A 22,319-nucleotide genomic window follows, 5' to 3' on the forward strand; every position below is an offset into this window, starting at 1 on the left:
TAAAGTGATAAATAAAGCAATATAACAATAAAATCACAATAATATAAATAAAATGCAAAGGGCAGCATTAAGTAATGCATTGTGCTTTGTCCACACCAAAATCCATCCTAGGGATCATACTAGAAAAGGGATCTAAAATAGATCTGCTAATATGAAAATGCCTCAGCTCAAAGTGGATACTGTAGATCTGGGCAAGTTTCAGAGTAGAGCCACACAAATGATCAGGGGGCTGGAGCAACTCCTGAATGAAGAAAGATTAAAAGAGGGCTTCTCAAAAATTCTACCTCCAGGACACACTAACTCACTGAAACACATCAATCACAAAATGGTGCTGCAGAGGCAGAAGTCACCAAATGGCAGCAGATGGAGGCAGTTTGGTATTTTCCTGGTAGCAAGGTGTTCCACAGCTCAGTTTCCCTCAACATAAGTACAGACATTTGCTCTAGAAGTATTGTGACTCCCCAATTTAGTCAGAATTTACTGACCCAGAGGTTAGTAAGTCAAGATTTGATCAGCTGAACACAACTACAGTGGTACCTCGCAAGACGAAATTAATTCGTTCCGCGAGTTTTTTCTTCTTGCGAGTTTTTTGTCTTGCAAAGCACGGTTTCCCATAGGAATGCATTGAAAATCAATTAATGCATTCCTATGGAAACCGCTTGCCGGGCTGGCGGTGCGGAGAAGGGCTTTTCTCCCCACCGCAAGCCTTCAGGACAAGTCCGGGAACAGAGGGGAAGGCGCGCTGTGCTTCTCCTCTGTTCCCGGAGCTTGTGGGGCTTGCGGTGAGGAGAAGGGCTTTCCTCCCCACCGCCAACATTCAGAACAGCATTCTGAATGTTGGCGGTGGGAAGGAAAACCCTCCTCCCACTGCAAGTCTTCAGGACAGGTCAGGGAACAGAGGGGAAGGCGTACAGCGCTTCTCCTCTGTTCCCGGGGCTTGTGGGGCTTGCGGTGAGGAGAAGGGCTTTCCTCCCCACCGCCAACATTCAGAACAGCATTCTGAATGTTGGCGGTGGGAAGGAAAACCCTCCTCCCACCGCAAGTCTTCAGGACAGGTCAGGGAACAGAGGGGAAGGCGTGCAGCGCTTCTCCTCTGTTCCCGGGGCTTGCGGTGGGAGGAGGGTTTTTCCTCCCCACCGCCAACATTAAGAACAGCATTCTGAATGTTGGTGGTGGGAAGGAAAACCCTCCTCCCACCGCAAGTCTTCAGGACAGGTCCGGGAACAGAGGGGAAGGCGCGTTGCGCTTCTCCTCTGTCCCCGGACTGTTCTGAAGGCTGGCGGTTCTGAAGGCTGGAGGAGGTCTCTCCGCCCCACCGCCAGCCTTCGGAGGAGCCTTCCGAAGGCTGGCGGCAGGAGGAGGTCTCTCAGCCCTACCGCCAGCCTTCGGAGCAGCCTTCCGAAGGCTGGCGGCGGGAGGAGGTCTCTCCGCCCCACCGCCAGCCTTCGGAGGAGCCTTCTGAAGCCTGGCGGGGGGAGGAGGTCTCTCCGCCCCACCGCCAGCCTTCGGAGGAGGTCCGAGGACAGTGGGGAAGACGCGCTGCGCTTCCCCGCTGTCCCCGGAGATTTCCCTATGGGCTTTCGTCTTGCGAAGGAAGCCCATAGGGAAATTCGTCTGGTGAAGCACCTCGAAAAACGGAAAACTCTTTCTTCTTGCGAGTTTTCTGTCTTGAGAGGCATTCGTCTTGCGAGGTACCACTGTACCAGAAATAACCTTCTTTGGAACATTATTGAAAACAGGGCTGGTACTTCCTTCCATTCATATCACTAGTATCCTCAGCAACATTTCATACAATCTATGAACTTAATTTTGCAGCGGCTGTGGAAGTTCTGATTAAGCTTCTGGGGAGCAGTGGCTGAACTGATTTAAAGCCATGCAATGTTGACACGCATTCTAACTGTGGAGAGAATTTGTCAGCCAGAAGACACTGACTACTGTCTACTTTTGTGAGCTGAACTTGAAGGCTGGTTTTGCTGGAAAGACCAGTGATACCATTCAGCCTGTCTGTAGGGACTCTGCAAATGCTTTTTTATGCAGAAGCATTAAATCAGAATTGAAGCACTTGCAGGACAAACAGAATTTCAGATAAACTCACTGTATTTCCTATACCCGTAGAAATAATTTTCTAAACCTTTTCAACTAAATTCAAAATTAGGACAATTATTCTTACCGAACCGGGGTCTGTGGAAGTACAACAGGAGGATCATAACCTGGGTTATTCTTGGTTGGTGTTCTCCCCAACTGTAAACTTAACATGAGAAAAATGTTAACTTGTCTGCATAAAAGCCTGATGTATTCCAGCCAAGATGCCTGCATTTGGACAACAAACTCTTGGCTTGGTAGGTAGGTATGAGTGAGCACTTTGATCTTGCACAAAACCTGGAAATATCCAGGAAATATCCAAACCAGGATATATCCAAACAAGCCAGGATATGAAGCCATGGTTTCATTGAATCATACAAGAGCTTGTGGTTTGCTCACTTCTGCTCCAGTGAAGAGGTGGCTCCCTGTTTGTGGAAGGCTCTCCCCAGGGAGATTTGTGTGACACCTTCATTAGACACCTTTAGGTGCCAGGCAAAAATGTTCCTCTTCTCCCAGGCCTTCATCTAATTTATCTAATCTATGCCCTTTTAAACTGTGAGTGTATGTGTGTGGGGGGGTGTTATTGTCTGTTATTACGGTGTGTATTTTTGTCTTTTTATATTGTAAACTGCCCTGGATGAAGGGATGGATGGATGGACGGGTTGCACTCCCCAAGAGACGGGAGAGGCAGTTTCCATGCCAAAACAAGGCCTAAACCTCATCTGACATGGATCTAGAAAACCAGTCTCTTCCAAGAGAGCCTGGAGCTGATTAGCAACTGCCTGCTCAAAAACCTTGCCTAGGAAGGGGACATTTGCAACTTGGTGATAGTTATTTAAGTCTTCGGGACCCAGGGAAGATTTCTTAAAAAGTGGCCTTTCCACTTGTAGCGGAGCTACAAACTGCAAACTCAATTACTGTGTTGCAAAATGATGCATATCTAAAAAGCGTGTCACCGACATGAAAGCCTTAACTCCCCCGAAAGTCTTTTGAAAGCCTTAACTCCCCCGAAGGTCAAGCCAGGTGGGACTTCAAGCAGTCTGTCCACAGGGGGAGGGAAGGCTTTTCCCTGCTGACCAGTGCTGGGAAAAGGCCAGTTTCCTTGGGCACACAGGAATGGAGCGCTCACTTGACGCCATGACAGACTCCAGCTGCAACTCCAAGAAATAATAATAATAATAATAATAATAATAATAATAATAATAATAATAATTTATTATTTGTACCCCGCCCATCTGGCTGGGTTTCCCCAGCCACTCTGGGCAGCTTCCATAGAAACCAAAGATACAGTAAAATATCACAGATTAAAAACTTCCCTGAACAGGGCTGCCTTAAGATATCTTCTGAATGTCAGGTAGTTATTTATCGCTTTGACATCTGATGGGAGGGCGTTCCACAGGGCGGGCGCCACTACCGAGAAGGCCCTCTGCCTGGTTCCCTGTAGCTTTGCTTCTCGCAATGAGGGAACCGCCAGAAGGCCCTTGGCGCTGGACCTCAGCGTCCGGGCAGAACGATGGGGGTGGAGACGGTCCTTCAGGTATACTGGGCCGAGGCCGTTTAGGGCTTTAAAGGTCAACACCAGCACTTTGAATTGTGCTCGGAAACGTACTGGGAGCCAATGTAGGTCTTTCAAGACCGGTGTTATGTGGTCTCGGCGGCCGCCCCCAGTCACCAGTCTAGCTGCCGCATTCTGGATTAGTTGTAGTTTCCGAGTCACCTTCAAAGGTAGCCCCACGTAGAGCGCATTGCAGTAGTCCAAGCAGGAGATAACTAGAGCATGCACCACTCTGGCGAGACAGTCAGCGGGCAGGTAGGGTCTCAGCCTGCGTACCAGGTGGAGTTGGTGGAGAGAAAGAAACATCAGGCCTCCAGCTGAGGTCCATGATGACAGCCCAGTGAAGAGAAGCTCATTATCAATATTTGGAATCTCAGCTCTAAACGTATTAATTAAAGCAAGTGGGAAAATGACAGGACATTTTGGGAGGAGGAGGATGATTAGAAAGAACTCATACAGATATTATTATTCAGAGAAGCCATATTCTAAAGCAGCGGTTTTAAAGCCTTATTATTTATTCTCACATAGCACTTCTCATAGAATTTTACAGCTCTTAACTCATTTATCATTGGAAAAATCCTGCAAGATAGATTAATTAAGAAACATTCCCCCCAGGTTTCCATTTTGCTTCAAGAATTAGTAGAATTTACTACAATGCAAAAAAAAGCAATTAAAAAAAATTTACCATTCAGTGCGATCATATTGCAAAGTTTCATCTTTCTCTAAAAATAATCTGGCATCAATATCCTTGTTTTTCAGATACATTTCTTCATATTTGCTCGAAATACTCTCAACCTTGGGTTTTAACAAAAAGGGGACAAAAGGAAAAAACTAAGACTGAGACCTAGGCTCACAATTGTCTAACTATTCATATGAAAGCTATTTATTTGCAATTCAATTCATTCCTGAAAGTAATTAGAGGCCTGTGAAGTTGGAAGAGACTTCCAAAATAATCTACTCCACCAACCCGCTACTGATTAACAAAATCTACTGTTACAGCATCCAAAAGCCTATACAGTGGTACTTTGGTTCTCAAACTCAATTCGTTCCGGAAGTCCATTCCAAAACCAAGGCATGCTTTGCCATAGAAAGTAATGCAAAATGGATTAATCCGTTCCAGACTTTTAAAAACAACCACTAAAACAGCAATTTAACATGAATTTTACTATCTAACTAGACCATTGATCCATAAAAAGAAAGCAATAAGCATTGTACTGCAGTGACACAACCAATTAATCAGTAGCTGAGCTGTGTTCTACAGTCACAAAAACAAAACAAAAAGAACTACCAAAAAATGCAAAATAAATAGCAAAAAGAGACAGACCTCAGTGTAACACTCAAAACGGAAGCGTTAACACTCAAAATGGAGCACGTTTGGCTTCCGAAAAAGGTTCGCAAACTGGAACACTTACTTCCGGGTTTGCAGTGTTTGGGTCCCAAGGCATTTGAGAACCAAAGTACCACTGTACTTCAAAACTTTCAACAGTCTAGCTCTTTGCAAGGTATTCTGCTGGTGTATACAATTGGGAGGTTCTTCCTGATGTCTAAGTCCTTTTTCCTGTAACTGAACTCCCTGGTTTGAGCCCTACCCTCTGGCACAACAGGAAATAAATTTGCTCCATCATCTATATGACAACCCTTTGATTGTCAGTTGAAAGTTCTTCTTAATCTCTTTAATCTGACAGTTCCAAGGACCTATCATATCAAAAAGATGTGAAGTAGCTACTCCTATATAAACTATTTATAAGAATTAGACAGAATAAAACTAACAAAAACATAACTAGGATTCACTTTGATAACCCTTAATTAAAGATTTTAAAATTACACTAATGTTACCTCTGGAAGTCCACTGGAAGGTGTAATACCCAAAGAGTTCAGGAATGGAATAAAACTAGTAAAGTAAACATTTTTCACCTTAAAAGGTAAAAAAAAAAGTGTCACTATTAGGTGGTCTTAGTTTCATGTATAATATAGCAAAACAAGCTTACTGAAAAACTATGATGTACCGGTATTTGCTGGTATTTCCAGGTCTGAGCAGTTGCCCACATGCAGACATTAGATTTTTAAATTACTTTATTAAGTATCTTCAATTGCTTTAACTTTTGAGAGCTAAATTCAGGACATTGTTCAAAGGCACTCTTCCTGACCCCACTACACTGAAAACAAGGCAAAGGTTTCAATCTCCAAAGAGGAAAGAAAGGGAATCCTTCAGTGCCAAATGCTATTATGTCATTAATGTTAGGAGTAGATACATCAGATGAAACTGTAATAGATAAATAACAGATTGTTGCTCTTGGACTTCAACCCATTCTTATACACTGACTAGGGGGCTATGAGGTTATGGAACATTCACATATATTTAACTGCTGAGGTCAAGATGTGAGGAAGAAGAGAAGTCTGTAGCATGCCGGCAACAGAGCAGGGCAGCTTCTCTAAGCGGTGGAAGAAATCCGTTTTACCAGGACAAACATAAAAGGGCTCAGAAGGCATTAGATCACAGGGAGAGGGACACAAGCCATAACAGGCTGAGAAACTATAGGAGAAGTGGGGGGATTGTAGGCAATAGAGTAAGGGAGTGGGTCACCTGGGGGGGCAGGGGAGGACATTGCAGAAAACTAGTTTTTTTTAATTACAACAACAACAACAACATTAATCTGGTTTTACCTCATCCAAATTACAATCATGTTCTTTACAAAGCTCTTCAATAACCTTTATTTCTGTATCTGTTTTTGAAGTACGTATACTCCTGTTCTGAGTTCGCCTGTAAGTTCGAGCTGAGCTATTAACAGACATTGCACTCAGGGATTCTATGGGAAGAAGGCAAGTATTTGTTCATCACACATCATTAAGTCAAAGCAAAATGCAAAAATGCAATATTTTAAGCATATGAAAATAAGTTTTTAAAAGCTATATCTGTATGTCTGAAAAGGAAATGAGAACATCTATTAAACAAGTAACTCACTATGCATAACCCTCCTGCTTTCTTAAAATATCCTTGAAACTTTGGCACAAGCCCTTAATCCTCAACACTCAACTGCATTCACATCCATCCCTCAGTTTTTCTCCCTTCTCTCTCTCTGTGAATCACATAGAAAGAAACACAATGATCAGTTCGAGATCTATCTAAAATGCAACACAGATATTTCTAATACTGGTTTTATGTTTTAATATTTCTTGCAAAACCTCTAAAAGGAGCAAAAATGTGTGTGTGTGTGTGTGTACACACACAAACACACATTTTTACAGTGCTATCAGAAAATGGTGTCCCTAATTTTAAAGATCTGGATATCTATCTTTTTTGTCCCTTTTAGGGGTTTTGCAATAAATATTAAAACATAAAAACAGTATTAGAAATATCTGTGTTGCATTTTAGATAGTTCTAGAACTCATCATTGTGTTTCTTTCTATGTCATTCTACAAGCAGGAACACAATTTTAGTCTCACACTTAGGAATTAATAGAATTTAGTATTTCTGAATCAAATGTGCCTGGTTTTTCAGCCACCAACCAAAACAATTTTGCCTCATCTTGAAATCTAAAATGATTCTGCAACTGGCACTATTTCAGGATTTTCTTTCAACAGTAATGAAGAACAGCATGAAGCAATAGCCTTATAGACGGGGGCCTTTTGCCCACTGTGAGGATCACCTGTTTGGTGCCCTTGGGTTCCATGGCTCTCACAAAGGCCTCCCCTGGCATCCGCAGGCACCTGTGCTCAAAGTCCAGGTAACCCACAAAAAATTAAATAGCTGGAAATGGCAGAAGTGTAGAGTGGTTGCTAGAACTGGAAGCCCCCCCCCTTCAACTGCATTCTGGCTGGTTTGAAAAGATTTGGGGTGGGGGAGAAGAGGCAGAGGAGAGGGGAGAGATATGTGTGCAGTGTGAGATGGGGGGGGCGCATGACTGTGTGGTCAAAGAGAGAGAGAGAGACAGAGGAGATGCATTTGGCCAGAGAGAGAGAGAGAGGAAGGGTGGCACGTGTGGCTGCGTACCTGAAGGGGGTGTGAATGCGAGAGGGGGGGGCTGTGTGTGGGTGGTCTGCATATGTGGCATGAGTGTGAGGGAGAGAAGTGATTGTGGCTACTGTGTACATTGTTCCTGGTACTGGAGAAGGCTTTCTGTTGTAATTGGGCAGCAATTACATTGGCTGACGTTCTGAAGTGAGCTGCAATGTTATGCCACTCCCCCATGGTAGCCATTTTGTTACTGCAAAACAGAACTCTTTCAAAACCTGCAATGTGCCCACTGGTCCAAAAAGGTTGGCTTCCCCTGGCCTACGGAGTCTGACTCGGATCAGTACAAAATTCAGAACACACATTCACGTGACATGTGCATTCATAGTATATGTATCACCATATATTTTTGATGCCAGAATATCAGGTTATACAGAGCTCTAGGACAAATTCACAAAACAATTTTATTTAAAAAACCTTTTTAAACATGACATAGCTCTCTGGAAGGTTTCAGGGATGCTTTAAACCAAAATCTAACATATATTCAAGCATCCACCAGGCCAGTTAGTAAAGTACAAATAAAACTTTCATAGGTAAATATTTATTATTTACCTTAAAATAGGATTTGTAAACAATATTTTAATATTTTTAAGCAGCATGCAAAAATACAAGAACAAAACTCAGATTAAAACAGACATTTCAATTTTCTTTGTGTCATTTTCAGTACAAACCCTCTTTGGGTTTGGAATGTACAAATGGAATGTACTTTATGCATTTCTTTTTGAAAGTCCTGTCCGTGACCATGGCAAGTCTTTCAGAGATGTAGAGAATGTGGGGAAATGATTCTAAAGGGCATTGCAGCAATACTAAAGTTATGCAAGTACTGTATTATAAAATGCAAATAATGCATTTATTGTTTTCAATACTCAAGTATGATTCCCAAATATTATTAAGTGTAAGCTTTTACATTTTCACTGCTCCTTTGTGGCAACATATATCTGCAGGGCTGAACAGTTGCTCTGGTACAGAATGCACTAAGGGGCACAAATATAAGCAACACAGTAGATGAAAGTGGGGTGAGTTTAAACAACTTATAAAATTCTCTTTATCTTTTCAGGACAGAACACACAATCTCTTATGTGGACTACAAACATGTTTACTGTTGTGTGCAATGAAAAGCTTAAATCCTTACTGTATGGTTCGTTGAGTACTGCTGGGGGCACCAGTTTGATAAAATAATCAAGGACACAAAGCAGCAACTGGAAGGAAATAACCAAATCTTCTTCCATCTGTAATATTTTTCCTGAAAACATTAGAAAAATGAGAGTACATTTTCAATCAACACCTCTTTAAGCCATAAGTGAAAAATGTATCATGTTTCACATTTGGGGAAACTAGGCTGGAACTACATAGGGTGGAATTCAAGACAGGGCTAAGGAGAGTCTTCTGTCAGCGAAAGCCGTTCTGCCTGCTCAGCATAAGGATCTCCCCTTTCCTGCTCTTCCGGAGGGTTCTCCCAATCCTCCAGAGCAGATCTGGGCATGAGGCAAAACCCTCCTGGGTTAGCAGGAGCCCTTGGCCTGGCTTCCGCTAATGGCTCTAGGTGGCTGAATCCGCCCTCTAGGTGTAGATTTAGAGCTGATGGGACACTGAATGAAGAGAGGGTGGCCATTCCCTTGCAGCCCTTTTTGCTTCCTGAAAAGCTACAAGGGAGAGTTTGGGGACATTCCAGAACAGGGGGAAGGTGGGTGGGTGACTGGGGGAATCAGCAGACATTGGCGCCCCTCCCTCCAGCAGAGGCCTCTGTTGGAGCTCAGCTCCTTCTGTGAATGAAAGGAGCTCTTCCTTTTGCAGAAAAGACAATCTGGATGCAACACGTTGTATCTTATGGCTCTTCAGCAAATTATCTAGGTTGCCAAACACTTTATAATCATGAACAATTTTCAGTGCCTAGTATTCAGGACCTTGCTCAAATAAAGTTTTAAGACAGGAACTGAGCACCTATTTCAGCCTGAGGGCCAGATCAAAGTTTGTCCAACCTTCTGAGGGGCACGTTCCCATGGTGGGCAGGGCAAAAACAAGAAAAATGTATGTGCCTTTTCCCTCTTCCATTGTCCCACACATGCGCACTAAGCACACATTTCTTTCCCTCTCCCTCTCCCACACACCAGACCTGCAAGCAGCCAGACAGGCACGCGCGCACACACACACGTTTAGCATTTCCAGCCCATTCCCCTTAAACTCTGGGGTGGAGATTCCTCTACTTGCTTTTTCCAGAGGACTGAGCACCACAAGGATAAGAACGACAGCAAAAAGCAGCATTTCCACAACCTCTCCCTTAAGCTGACAGCTTCTCTCTGATCTGACCACTGTGGTGCTTAGAAGAGATAAGAGATCTCTTTGCTACCTTTTCCTCATTGAAGGCTTCCCTCCAACCTTAGGGCTATGGTGTTTATGTAGATTTGAAACAAGAGATCCCCTTAACTCTTGCGCCTGACATCAGGCCACTGGCAAGTCATCACGGTTTATCCAAAATGGCCCCTGCTGCTTTAGGATATGCCCATGCTAACCAACAGTAGCACACCAAGGTATTACACATAGGGCTCCACTATACATGATCAGGTGGTTTATTTCAGCACAAATGCAGCACTGAATTCAGCTTGGTAATATGACTGCTTAGCTTGGCAACTATATGGTAAAACTGACAGGAAGATTCGCTAACTAAGACAAACATGCCTAGAAAAAAAATTCAGCTGATAGTTGATAAGTATCTTCCTCTGTTATTTTTCTTTCAATTGTATTCCTGAGATAAGCTTTGCCATCACTTTACCAGCTGAATATCGCCCAATTCACTCTCACTCACTCACTCACTCACTCACTCACTCAGACACACACACACAGTAGGAACCAGCCCTATGCCTGCTTTTCTCAGATTTCAAATTATTTTACTGATTGACTGATCTACCTACAGCATTTATATGGTCCCAATAACAGCATTCTCCAGGTGGCTTATAATATTAATGCAAAGCTTAAGAGTCAAAATAGTCAAACCAATTTTCGGGGGGGGGGGGTTCGTTTAAACACTGAAGGATACTACTACTTACCTTTTGCCAAAAGAAACATGATCCAGCATAGTTTTAGAACTAGTGAAGAACTTAGTTCAGCACAAACTCTACAAATAGAAGAGAAAAACATTACAGTGATGATTCTACATTTCCTGCTTTAAAACACTTTTTAAAAGGTATGCAGCTAAGTGATTCAAACCAAAGGTTTAATGCTTTGTGTGGCTGTGAGTTTTTAAGCCAAAAAAGACAATTACTGTATACTTGGGGCTGCTTGAACTGCTTGCTCTGGGACACGGAGTTTTCTCTAAAACTGTAATAATAATAATAATAATAATAATAATAATAATAATAATAATAATAATTCTATACCACCCTTCATCCGAGGATGACAGGGCAGTTTATAATATAAAAATACCTAACATAGTAACAAACATAAACAGCACCCCCACACAGTTTATTAAAACAATATACCTTCACATTATAACGGTGAAATATACTCCTACCCTTTGCCACCTGCTATCTTGTGAACCTATGCACTAGCTAGCAGCTTACACATCAACATTTCTTTGATTTTATGAAAACAGACAAACTTACTGATCATCAGGATGCTCAACATAGATAAGTCCACAAGTTCTTTTAAAAAGAAAAGAAAAAAAGCCGTATCAGTGCACTCTAAAACTTAAGATTTCAACTCAGCACACCCAGAGTATTCTAAAGTCACAGCTGCTTTGAAGAAAATGTGTTTGCTGGGAGAGGGTTGGATCCTAGATCCAGGAGCCAAAGGGATGCAAAATGAAATTCTGCAGTGGTTTTTCCAATTATGCTGAAACTTATACTATCATATGAATGCTAAAATCTGTCTACTATTATTTCTATACTATATAGTATTATACTATACGCTATTATTTTATATATAATATATGTACCATTTAGCAAGCACCTGAAAAGCCCACGGCGGCGGGCACGTTCTGCAACAAGGAATTTTATGATTGTGAGCAGTTTCTGAAGTCTTGTCGCATTATGCCTCGCCTAAGACTTCAGATCCAACTTGTGGCTGCAAGCGCTGAAGCCGTGGGGGGAGAAAGGCCTCCCAAGGCTGGAGGGAGCTGGGGAAGGGAAGGGAAGCAGAACAGGGAACGGATCTCTCCTGTGTGAGGCTGCGAGAAGCCCCCTGCATTACGTCCCCTCAGGCTGAGGGGGGCAGGCAGGAAGGAAGAGCTTTGTGAGGGTCCAGGAACCCTCCGAGGAAGAGTTCAGTGTGGATATGGAGCCCCTCTGGGCTGTGGAAGAAGGAAGATCCCTTGCATACAAAGCAAAGCATGTCCAGTAACTTGGGGTGCGTCTTTTCAGGGTTACCTGGATATTCTTGGACAACAATGCTTAGTCGTGAAAGCCCCGAATAGGAATACCAGGCTTTTGTTTTTACTTCATGTTTGTGTAGTAGAGTTGCTTATTCCTCTCCCTTATCCAAACTCTTCAGCTCAGCTTGAGAGACATGCTAGTAACTGGCAGCTTGAGGGAACTGTTCTGTTCCCTTTATGTACTGTAGTACACTCATACCTCGGGTTAAAGTAGCTTCAGGTTGAGCATTTTCAGGTTGCTTTCCGCAGCAACCCAGAAGTAACGAAATGTGTTACTTCCGGGTTTCGCTGCTCGCGCATGCGCAGGCGCTCAAAATGACGTCACGCGCATGCGCGGAAGCAGCAAATCGCGACCTGTGCACACGTGGGTTGTGTTCGCTTCAGAATGCGAACGTGGCTCTGGAACGGATCCCGTTTGCCTCCAGAGGTACCACTGGATGCTGATACTCCCTGCAGTATTTTACAGGGAGACTTAACAGGAAGTTTTAAACTTCTCCTCCTTGTTCCCTTTCACACCATTCAAACACCCACTTCCAGCCCGGAGGATTTCAATGCTGCAAATTTGTGGTGGAAGGATGTTGCTAAAGGATGTATTAGAAACACAGAATCGCAGAGTTCGAAGGGACCGAGGGGTCCTCTAGTCCAACCCCCTGCAAATGCAGGAATCTCAACCAGCTAAAGGATCCATGACAGGTGCGCATCCAAGAGCAATAAAGAGTAGAATATTTTGAAATCTTAAGTATGGTACCAGTATCTTTATTGTATGAACAAATTTAAACATGAAAGTTCAAATGTAGCACAATAATTTACTTAATTATAGGTCAGAATTACTTTCCTTTGTATAAAAACAAGCTCGAAGGAGGCCCCCCAACCTGCTCACAGGTCCTTGTATGCTCAGTGGAAACAGTTGGTCCTGGCAAGTATTAACCACTCTCAATTCTAACCCGATAATTGCCACCTGCCCAGATTTTAACTTGTCTGAATTAATTTTAAGACGTATTTTAGTTCATTGATGTCTGTTTTTATGCATATTGTGTTGTTTTTATAATGTTATAAAATCTGAGCATGGCCTCGGCCAGGGAGGGCGGGATACAAATAAAAATTAGTAGTAGTAGTAGCAGTAGTAGCAGCAGTAGTAGTAATACATGATCCAGACAAGCATTGTTGTACTATCAATTTTCAAAAGACACTGTGTGTGCTTGTGCAAATTTGAATTAATTTGGCTGAACTGTGAACTTTTTTTCTAAATCAATTTTTATTTGCTTTTCTGTTTTATCATATCATCAGTGCATACTGTGTTACAGTCAAACACAGGATAATAAAGACATTTCCCCCCAAATTGTTTTTATTGCCTTTACAATGAAATAAAAATGATAAGCTAAGCTAAGATCATAAACATGTCACCTGTGTCAAGCCTCTTCATTTATGAGAAACTAAACCTCTCCACAGTGAGATTTGAGCAATTGTAGGTTTAACATTTAGGTTGTTATTAACTTAACTTAAAAAGGGGAAGTAGACAGACTCAAAACAATCTTTCTTAGCAGTGCCTTGAATAATTCTGGCATGGTAAGTGAGACATTCAGAAAACCCAATAAACCATATTCTGTTCATTTATCTGTATGATTTGGGATTGTGCTGCTATAAACAGGAAGACTGTCAGTTCTTTGGACCTTGGGGGATATGTCAATCAATAATAGCAAGACTAAGCTGGAGGTTGCGGGGATATCTTGACCTATCATTTCTGAGAGACAGTGACAGGCCCACGGTCACCTAACGAACTTCATGGCTGAGTGGGGACTAGAACATCAGTCTCCCAGGTCACAACATTCCAGCCACTACACCATTCTTAATCCCCAAATACAATGTTCATTTTAATGCTGTAATTCACTCAAAAAAGTAAATTTAAATTTAAACTAGGTTTTAAAATGCAGCAAACAATAAGCACTTTACCTTTCCAACTTGTGGTATAGTGCAAGCAGGACATCATATTTTTTCTTTAGGTGTGATATAGTACTTTCCACTTTAGTACTAATGGTGTCCATGTTGACATCCATTTCTTTAATCATGTACACAAATTTGCAAACGCTGCAAGAAAAACATAACAGTCAATAATCAAATATTTCCATAAGGCTCAAAGCACATATTAAAAGCCAATTTCTCAAAAAGGACCAAACTTTCTTTGAGCAATGCTACAGGGTTTAAGCTTTGCTCAGCTAACAGAGCAGTGAAGCATATAGGGCCTTTAAAATATCTGCTTTATCCCCAAGCCAGGCACAGGAGGAGGCAAACTGGCCCCAGGCAATCTATCCAGCACCTCACCCTGGAGTCCCAAAGGAAAAAAAACTGTATTTCATTGCACTTCAACCTTCAGCCAACTCACACCACTCTCTTTCCCTGGCCTAAAACAGACGTGAGATGGCAAAGCTGCTATCACGATTCCCTACTCCACCAGCCGTTATTTAAATGCAGCTGCAATGCATGGAGGGCTTGATAAAAGTTATCAGGGTAGTAGCACAGCACTTCCCTGACCAAAAGTGCAGACCCACCAAGCTGCTATTAAGCTTTGCAGCTGGGAGGAAATGCCGGGATTTGTATTTTTCCACAGCAGGGTAGGATTCGATATGGAAAATAGGGAGGGAGGTTAACAGTCCCTACCCATTCTCAAGTACAATCTGACAAAAACTGATCTCAGACCCCTCTTCATGCAAGTGAAATGAGGAAACATTTATCTTGTTAAATCCTAGACCCTGGTTAGACATTGCTTTAGGCAAAACCACAGCCATAGACCCATTCACAGTAGTGGGGAAATAAGCCTCCGACAAAATACACGCACAGAATTATTCCATACCTGTTGAATTGTATCAAACTCTGCTGATACAACAAACCTACCTAATACCTAGGCATTTCAGAAGCTCTGTAAAAGTGAATGTCACCTCATCCAGGTCAATGGCTGCTGTAAAAATACAGATCCCCCACCATTCTTTTTTAAGATGGCTCTCCTAGAAAAAACAAATAGTAGTTTTCATGCTCATTGTAAATCAGAAGCAGAACCGAGTAGTCAATGTTGTTTCCTAAGATAAAACTGAGCGTTTTCTTAGGAATATGCATATGCTAATATGATTTGGCAAATGATACCAAGAAGCAAATGTCAGATGGCTATGATTGATATAAAAATAGCTGAGGTTCTCCTGCACCCCCTCAGAATCAGTGGAATTCGTTTTTAAGATAGATTTTTAATATTAGGATACTGAAACCCCATTCATGTCAATGTGAACAAATTAAGCACATCCCAGGCTCTCCCATGGACATCAACAGGAAACAGAAGCACTCTAACTGGCAGGGCAACACTCAGAAGGGGATTGTGTCCCATGCGTGTGGCCCAACAGGGCACACCAGAGCCCAGGTTTCCCTCCTCAGGGTACCTGTAGACACATGCGCAGGACATATCTAGACATAAAGGTAAAGGTAAAGGTAACCCTGCCCGTACGGGCCAGTCTTGACAGACTCTAGGGTTGTGCGCTCATCTCACTCTAGAGGCCGGGAGCCAGCGCTGTCCGGAGACACTTCCGGGTCACGTGGCCAGCGTGACGAAGCTGCTCTGGCGAACCGGCACCAGCGCAGCACACGGAACGCCGTTTACCTTCTCACTATAAAGCGGGACCTATTTATCTATTTGCACTTAGGGGTGCTTTTGAACTGCTAGGTTGGCAGGAGCTGGGACCGAACGACGGGACCGCCGCGGGGATTCGAACCGCCGACCATACGATCGACAAGTCCTAGGTGCTGAGGTTTTACCCACAGCGCCACTCGCGTCCCATATCTAGACATGGTAAGGAACAAAAACATGTCCCATGTGCCCATACAGCTTCTCCCCTCACCTTATTCAACAATGTAAGCTTGGAACATCTGCATGGGAACGGCTAGGATTCCCATTCCTAGAACTGCCTGGTCTGCTGGGGGCCCAACTGCACACGGCAAGTGGGGAGGGGAAAATGTCTTTCTGCACATGAGTGTTGTGCTTATACAGGAAAGAACTGAACCCCGTTTCAAAGTTACTGGTCATAAATGCTTGCATTTGATTAACGCACTTTTGGAAATATCTAAGGATCACACTAAATTTATCATTTTTTAGAAGACTGTTACATATGCATGCTTTGTACCAATACTGTTTGTTCACAAACCAACTCAACTGCATAAGATGAAATAGAAACAAAGGCAGAAAAAAATGTTTTGAGTATAAAAAGAGGCTAGTAAAGTTTTTGGTTTAGTGTTATTGTCTCAGTCTTCATAACTATTTTATATCTTGAGCACATTCTAACATAAATGGCCATTAATCTGTTAAGAAACAAATCATATACTTACTACAACTCCATCCAGAGACACTTTCTCGTAAGTCTTCCAAGCGGTTACTCGCACACTGTCCGTCACATGCAAGGCATCACATAGGGCAAAAAATGCTTTTTCAGCAAATGGAAGCCTAAGGAAGAAAAATGTATCAAAATCTGACTGATTTTCACCCGTCCCCTCCAATCTCTCGCTGAGACAGGCTGCGGTTTGCAAACAAGCTTGTGGGGCTTCTGCTGCTGATTCCTGTGCTGGCTGATGATTTAAGGGGCTTCTAATGGTGATCTTGCTTCTCAAAAATAAATGGTTCTAGCAGTAAAGCAATCCCTCTTGCTTTGCCTTTCATTTCGCCTCATAATATTATTTTTGCTGGCTGGCTTGGAAGAATAAAGGTTTGCTCCCTTTATTTGGATCTGTTGCATCTTTTCTTTCTAGGAATGCAGGTTGAGCACGGGGGGGGGGGGGCAGATGGGAAACTATGACAAACAGGATTAGGATTTTTGCAGGGGTGGGCAGTTCCCTTCCAAAAAATGTGCCTGGGGGCCTTGCTCCCACAGCTCCACCACCCCCAACTACGCCACTGCTCCTGTACCATTTACAGGGAAGTGTTTTCCTTTACAGAAATAAAAACATTAGAACTTTTAAAATAATCATGCTATGCGGGTATGAATGTACAGAATGAGTCAACGGGCCTCACTGGCAGCTCCACCTGTCACAGAAGCTGTGACTTTGCAAACTGAAAGAAAAAGGTTCTCCCCAGCGAGAGGTTAGAGTGTCAGTAGGGAATAGGACTGGGAGACCTGGGTTCAAATCCCCACTCAGCCATGAAGTTCACTGGGTGTAACTGTCTTATACATTCCTACATTAAAGTCCCCCTCTGCTCTCTGTATGAACTGTTTTACTATGGCTGGTTACAATCCTTCAAATACCAGAGATTTCAAAAAGAACCAAATAATTTAGCTATGCAAAGTTGTTCACAAATTTATAGAGATACAGATTTTGCCAAACTACCTCTTCTAATTGAGTAAGATGTTTGGTTTTTACATTTGCTAGAATGGAACTACAGTCCCTTCTCTTCTAGGCAGCTTTCCCACTTGACTGCTTCTGTGTACTAAAGAACTTTTCTTTTGCGCACAGCATTCATTCCATCTTCCGCTAGATCCCCCATCTTGTCTTCATTTGCTCTGTAATCTTGCAGGGGGGAAATGACCATAAGCTAAGTTTAAGGTGGGTTATGGATTATTCTTCATTTATCAGGATGAAGAGTATCAGAATTCTTTGGGCAATCATAAAGTTCATTCTTCAGACCACGTAGTATTGCAGCAACATCAGCACATAATGAACCAGCTTTTATCAACAGTATTCGTACTCTACACCAAAACAAGAAACACAAATTATATACGGCAGCCGCACTGCACTACTGCTTAGAGCTACGGTTTCAAGAGTTCCGTGGGAAGGATTAACTGTTAAACCACTACAGTTCCCAGAATGAGGAGGATGAGGTTTGTTTGTTTATTTATTTATTTATATGCCGCCCATCTGGCTGGGTTGCCCCAGCTACTCTAGACGACTTCCAACAAATGATAAAACACCACACATTAAAAGCTTCCCTATACTGGGCTGCCTTCAGATGTCTTCTAAAAAGTCAGATAGTTGTTTATTTCCTTGACATCTGATTGCAGCGTGTTCCACAAAGACGATGCCACTACCAAGAAGGCCCTCTGCAACCTCACTTCCCTGTAACATCACTTCTTGCAATGAGGGAACCGCCAGAAGGCCCTTGGAGCTGGTGGTGGAAATGCTCTTTCAGGTATACAGGATTCTTTGGGAGACACCATACCTGTTTAAAGTGGTATGATACTGCTTTAAATGTACAGTGCAGATGGGCCTGCAACGGATACTGAAACCTGGGAACTATTACTGAATGTTATCAAGTTATTGCACTGTACCAGGGCCAGATGGTTTTACAGAAGAATATTACAAAACATTTATTAAGGAATTAGCATATAATTTGTTAGAAGAAATAAATTAAGTAATGCAATATTTCCCCCTCAAAAAGGGATTAAGTCAAACAGGTGGTAAAACAAAAAAGAACCACTATTTCTCTAGAATAGAGCATTATTAACCTATTGCTTTCCTGAACCAATATTACAAAATATGGACCACAATTCTGATCAAAAGTTTAAATACAATTATTGGTAATTCCAATAATTGTATTACACCTGCCAAGGAGCCCACACTTGTGTTTCCATTTTTATTGGCACTGTTTTATTCCATTTTTATTGGCACTGTTTTATTGTTTTATGGCTCTACTCGACTTAGCGTAACAATGAACGCCCAGTGAAGATTGATTGTAGTCCTTGCGACCAACTTGCAGTTTCGTCCATTGCTTCGTCTACTGGCTAAGAAGAACAGAAAATAATAAAGAGGGGAGAGGTTGTATTGTGCCGGAGCTGCCTAAGAGGCGATGAGTTATGTGGACTGAGAATTGTAAGTAAGCAACGAACTCTACCAACTTTTTCTTACTTACCACTCCCCTGCCTCCTACAATACTCTCTAAGGTGCATTAAGATATTGCCAATTACTGCGGATATTTCTCCTTATCTCCACTATGGGTCATGGCAAGCGGCCAAGGGACCTGGACGAGGCAATGCCTCCCCCGAGGCCCAAACAGTCCAAGATTGACTCTTTCTTTTTTAACTGTAGCAGAAATAACGAGGAAGATAGCTACACGGTTGAAACTCACAATCGTTTTAATCCTTTAATTGACCTCGCAGCCGACATAGAAGTGGAGGGGGTGAACTCGAAGGCAACGAATAATGCTAAGGATAATGACAAAGAAGTGAGAGCCACCTCGAAGGGGGAGTCCGAGTTGGCCCTGGGCGACGGCATGGGATTCGATCATTTCCAATTAATAACCAGGACCCTGCGCTGCATCTTTAAGAGCATAAATGGGATCTCCATGCAGGTGAATAACCTTCACCAAAAGCTTGAGGCCCATTTGTTGGAGTTGCAGCTCAACCTCACTCTGCCTCCGAGGGATTTAAAGGGACAGAGGTGTACCTCCCCTGTTAGACATGAAAGTGGTTCTGGTGGTCACTTATTAAAAGCTCAATTGGACTCTCAATCTCTGATCCTACAACCAAACAAAATATATCTAACTATACGCAGCAGTGACCCCTGGTCCCCAAGGTGGAATAATTCAAGAGATATCAAAGATCATCTAAGGCAACTCCTTCAGATTTGGCCTCCGCTAATAGATCTTAGTTCAGTGAAACTTTTGAACTACTACCATCGGTTCCAAAAAGTACTGCTCTCCTTCCAGTCACCAAAAATTCCTTCCTTACTGGTTAGGCGTAAAGCGTTTTTGGCCACCTGGGGCATCTTTCCAACGAGAGTCTTTCACGACACCAGGATTAAACCTCTTTTCCGTAATATCGTACAAAAAGGTACCCGCTCACCAGACTGGCGCGACATAGTCTTGAAATTCAAGCTGCCCACCCGGGAACCTCACCCTCCCTCTCAGCCCAAGCTACCTGGTTTATCTACTCCAGCAACAGAGAAGCATGACCATCTGGCTGCTTTAGAGGAGAGGGACCTTATCTCATCCTATGGTGAGTTGCCATTAGAAGAACAGCAGGAAGTTATAAATAGGCTTGATATACTCAAGCAGCATCTTACACATGTACTTCAAGAGAAAAAAATCTCCTCAAAATCTGGTCATAGTAACCTACTAAATCAAAGGAACGCAGTCACGAAGGGGCTAACACCCCAGAAATCCCTGCCAAATATTGGGACTCCATTAACGGATGATATGGCAGCCTGCCTGGCGGAAGCTCCTCATACTCCGTCGCAACGCAGTCTCCCTTCACCTCTACTAATAGATCTGCAATCAACTACTTCGCCCTTCGTCTTAAAGAGCAAGGCGCCAAACACCCCCCATCTTGGAAATCTGTCAATGTCCTATTCATCTATGCCTGACCTGGAGTCTTCAATCAGTGCGGCCCACTCAGATGACTGTACATCCTCGTCCTTTGCCAGTCAACCTCTTTTGGCAGAACCTCATTTACCCACAACCTCTTCAAGCCAATACATAAACGTTAAGGAAGCCACTGTGCAAAGAGACAGCTCAGGTCTTATTGATGACCCTGTTGGACATATCAATCAAATTACCACCCCTTCGTCACCTCCGGCAACTTCACGCCTGGTGCTGTCTCAGACCCTTGGCAATGCCTCTCCCACCAGTAACCAGAGTAACTGACTAGCACATAGTCCCTCTTCAAACTGCTTTAATGTGCTATCCTGGAATGTGGCGGGATGGACATCCAAACAGGATGGCGGGGATATGAAAGAGTTTTTAGCGAAATTCCAGATTATGGGTATACAAGAGACCTGGTGCCTAGAATCGTCACCCCCCCCCATCCCTACCGGGCTATGACGCCTTTGTGATTCCTGCGTCCAAAACACATTTGTATGGGCGCCCTAGTGGTGGCCTGGCAACATTTGTTTCGCAGGAGCTTCAACTTAATATCTCTCCTCTCTTTTGGTTAGAGAGTAATTCCATTCAAACTTTACATATCACTAATAGCTCGGTTGGGGACTTCATATGTGTAAACTTGTACAATCCATCTACCTCCTCCCCTTCTCAATCAAATCAGTTTTGGGAGGATTTAAGATTTATCCTCGATAAATCGGTGGCTGAATTTCCAAAGTCAGAGATCCTTATAATGGGGGACTTTAACGCCAGAATCGGAGCAGATATAGGCTCATTCACCCATAAGTCGCAATTATTCATAGAAGAAGAGTGGTTTCCTACGTGGAACTCACATGATAAGACCATCAATAGGGCTGGCATCATACTACTGGAGCTTACCATAAACTGCGGGCTGCACAGCTTGCATGGCACACCCAAAGACTGGTCCGGGGGATTCTATACTTTTCTAGGTTCGAGAGGGGCAAGCGTTATAGACTACATCTGGTCCTCCTCGGCATTTAATGATAAGGCATATTGCTTCAATGTGTTCAACAGAACCGAAAGTGACCACCTTCCAATCGCCATCTCCTTCCCCCACACACAGCTGGGGCTTCCCAGCTCATTCCACCTCCAGGACCCACTGATCTTAGCCCCCGGACGTAAGAAGTGGGATATCTATCTGGAGCAAGACATAAAAGTCCTCCTAAATTCCCCTGAGATCCTAGCCTTGAAAGCTCAGCTGTTAACAACGAATGTGAATCATTTCTCAACTTTCCAGCAAATTCTAGCCTACTTGCTTCCCTCACTCACGAAACCTCCCCGTGCGATTCTAACCTGGAAGAATCAAACTTGGTTCGACCAAGAATGCAAACAGTGCAGAAGTTGGCTTAGATTTCTTCAGTCTGATATGAAATCAGACAGCTCCCAGAGCAAAATCAGGGAGTTAGCCCAATTCCGTTCATTCTACAAGAAGTTGCTTCAACATAAGAAATTGCTCTTTGCGAAAGAACGCTGGACGGCCCTGTCAGTGGCCATTAAAACCCGTGACGACAAGAAATTCTGGAATTTAATTAATGCAGGTTTAAGACCCCACTCGTTCATCGTTAATAATATCACAGCAGCCAGTTGGCACTCTCACTTTGCTCAGCTGTATTCCGCCCCAGATCCTGAAGTAAACGTAGTCTCTTCTCTTCCAGCATCTGCCTTGCCCACCTGGGAACCAGTTTCCCCAGAGAGATGTCTACAACTAATTAGCATGCTATCAGGGGATAAATCCCCGGGGGAGGATATGATACCACCTGAGGTATTTTTATCAAACCAGACGTGGTGGGCCCCTATTTTAGCATCTCTCTTTACCACTATTAATGCTACTCTTAAGATTCCACCTAACTGGAAGCAGAGCATAGTCATCCCAATACATAAAAAGGGGGACCCACAAGATCCGCGTAACTATCGACCTATTAGCCTGCTGGACATATCATACAAG

General features: G+C 43.1%; 1 protein-coding gene across 5 annotated transcripts in view; it reads right to left on the reverse strand.

The window, feature by feature from the left end:
* RB1 (RB transcriptional corepressor 1) overlaps positions 1-22,319 on the reverse strand; it is a 58,857-nt gene that overhangs the window by 32,695 nt on the left and 3,843 nt on the right. For 2 of the 5 annotated variants that reach the window (XM_053363544.1, XM_053363578.1), the window contains exons 2-11: positions 16,378-16,492; positions 14,905-15,014; positions 13,966-14,100; positions 11,249-11,287; positions 10,694-10,761; positions 8,782-8,892; positions 6,302-6,444; positions 5,474-5,551; positions 4,323-4,432; positions 2,171-2,248 (exon numbers count right to left, since the gene is read on the reverse strand). In XM_053363544.1, the coding sequence (XP_053219519.1) occupies positions 2,171-2,248; positions 4,323-4,432; positions 5,474-5,551; positions 6,302-6,444; positions 8,782-8,892; positions 10,694-10,761; positions 11,249-11,287; positions 13,966-14,100; positions 14,905-15,014; positions 16,378-16,492 (987 nt within the window). Of the gene's footprint in view, positions 1-2,170; positions 2,249-4,322; positions 4,433-5,473; positions 5,552-6,301; positions 6,445-8,781; positions 8,893-10,693; positions 10,762-11,248; positions 11,291-11,696; positions 11,816-13,965; positions 14,101-14,863; positions 15,015-16,377; positions 16,493-22,319 lie in introns of those variants that run through there. The other 3 variants (XM_053363553.1, XM_053363562.1, XM_053363570.1) reach the window with 3 other exon arrangements.

The sequence above is a fragment of the Podarcis raffonei genome, chromosome 1 (assembly GCF_027172205.1).
Source record: "Podarcis raffonei isolate rPodRaf1 chromosome 1, rPodRaf1.pri, whole genome shotgun sequence".
NCBI classification, from domain to species: Eukaryota; Metazoa; Chordata; class Lepidosauria; order Squamata; family Lacertidae; genus Podarcis; species Podarcis raffonei.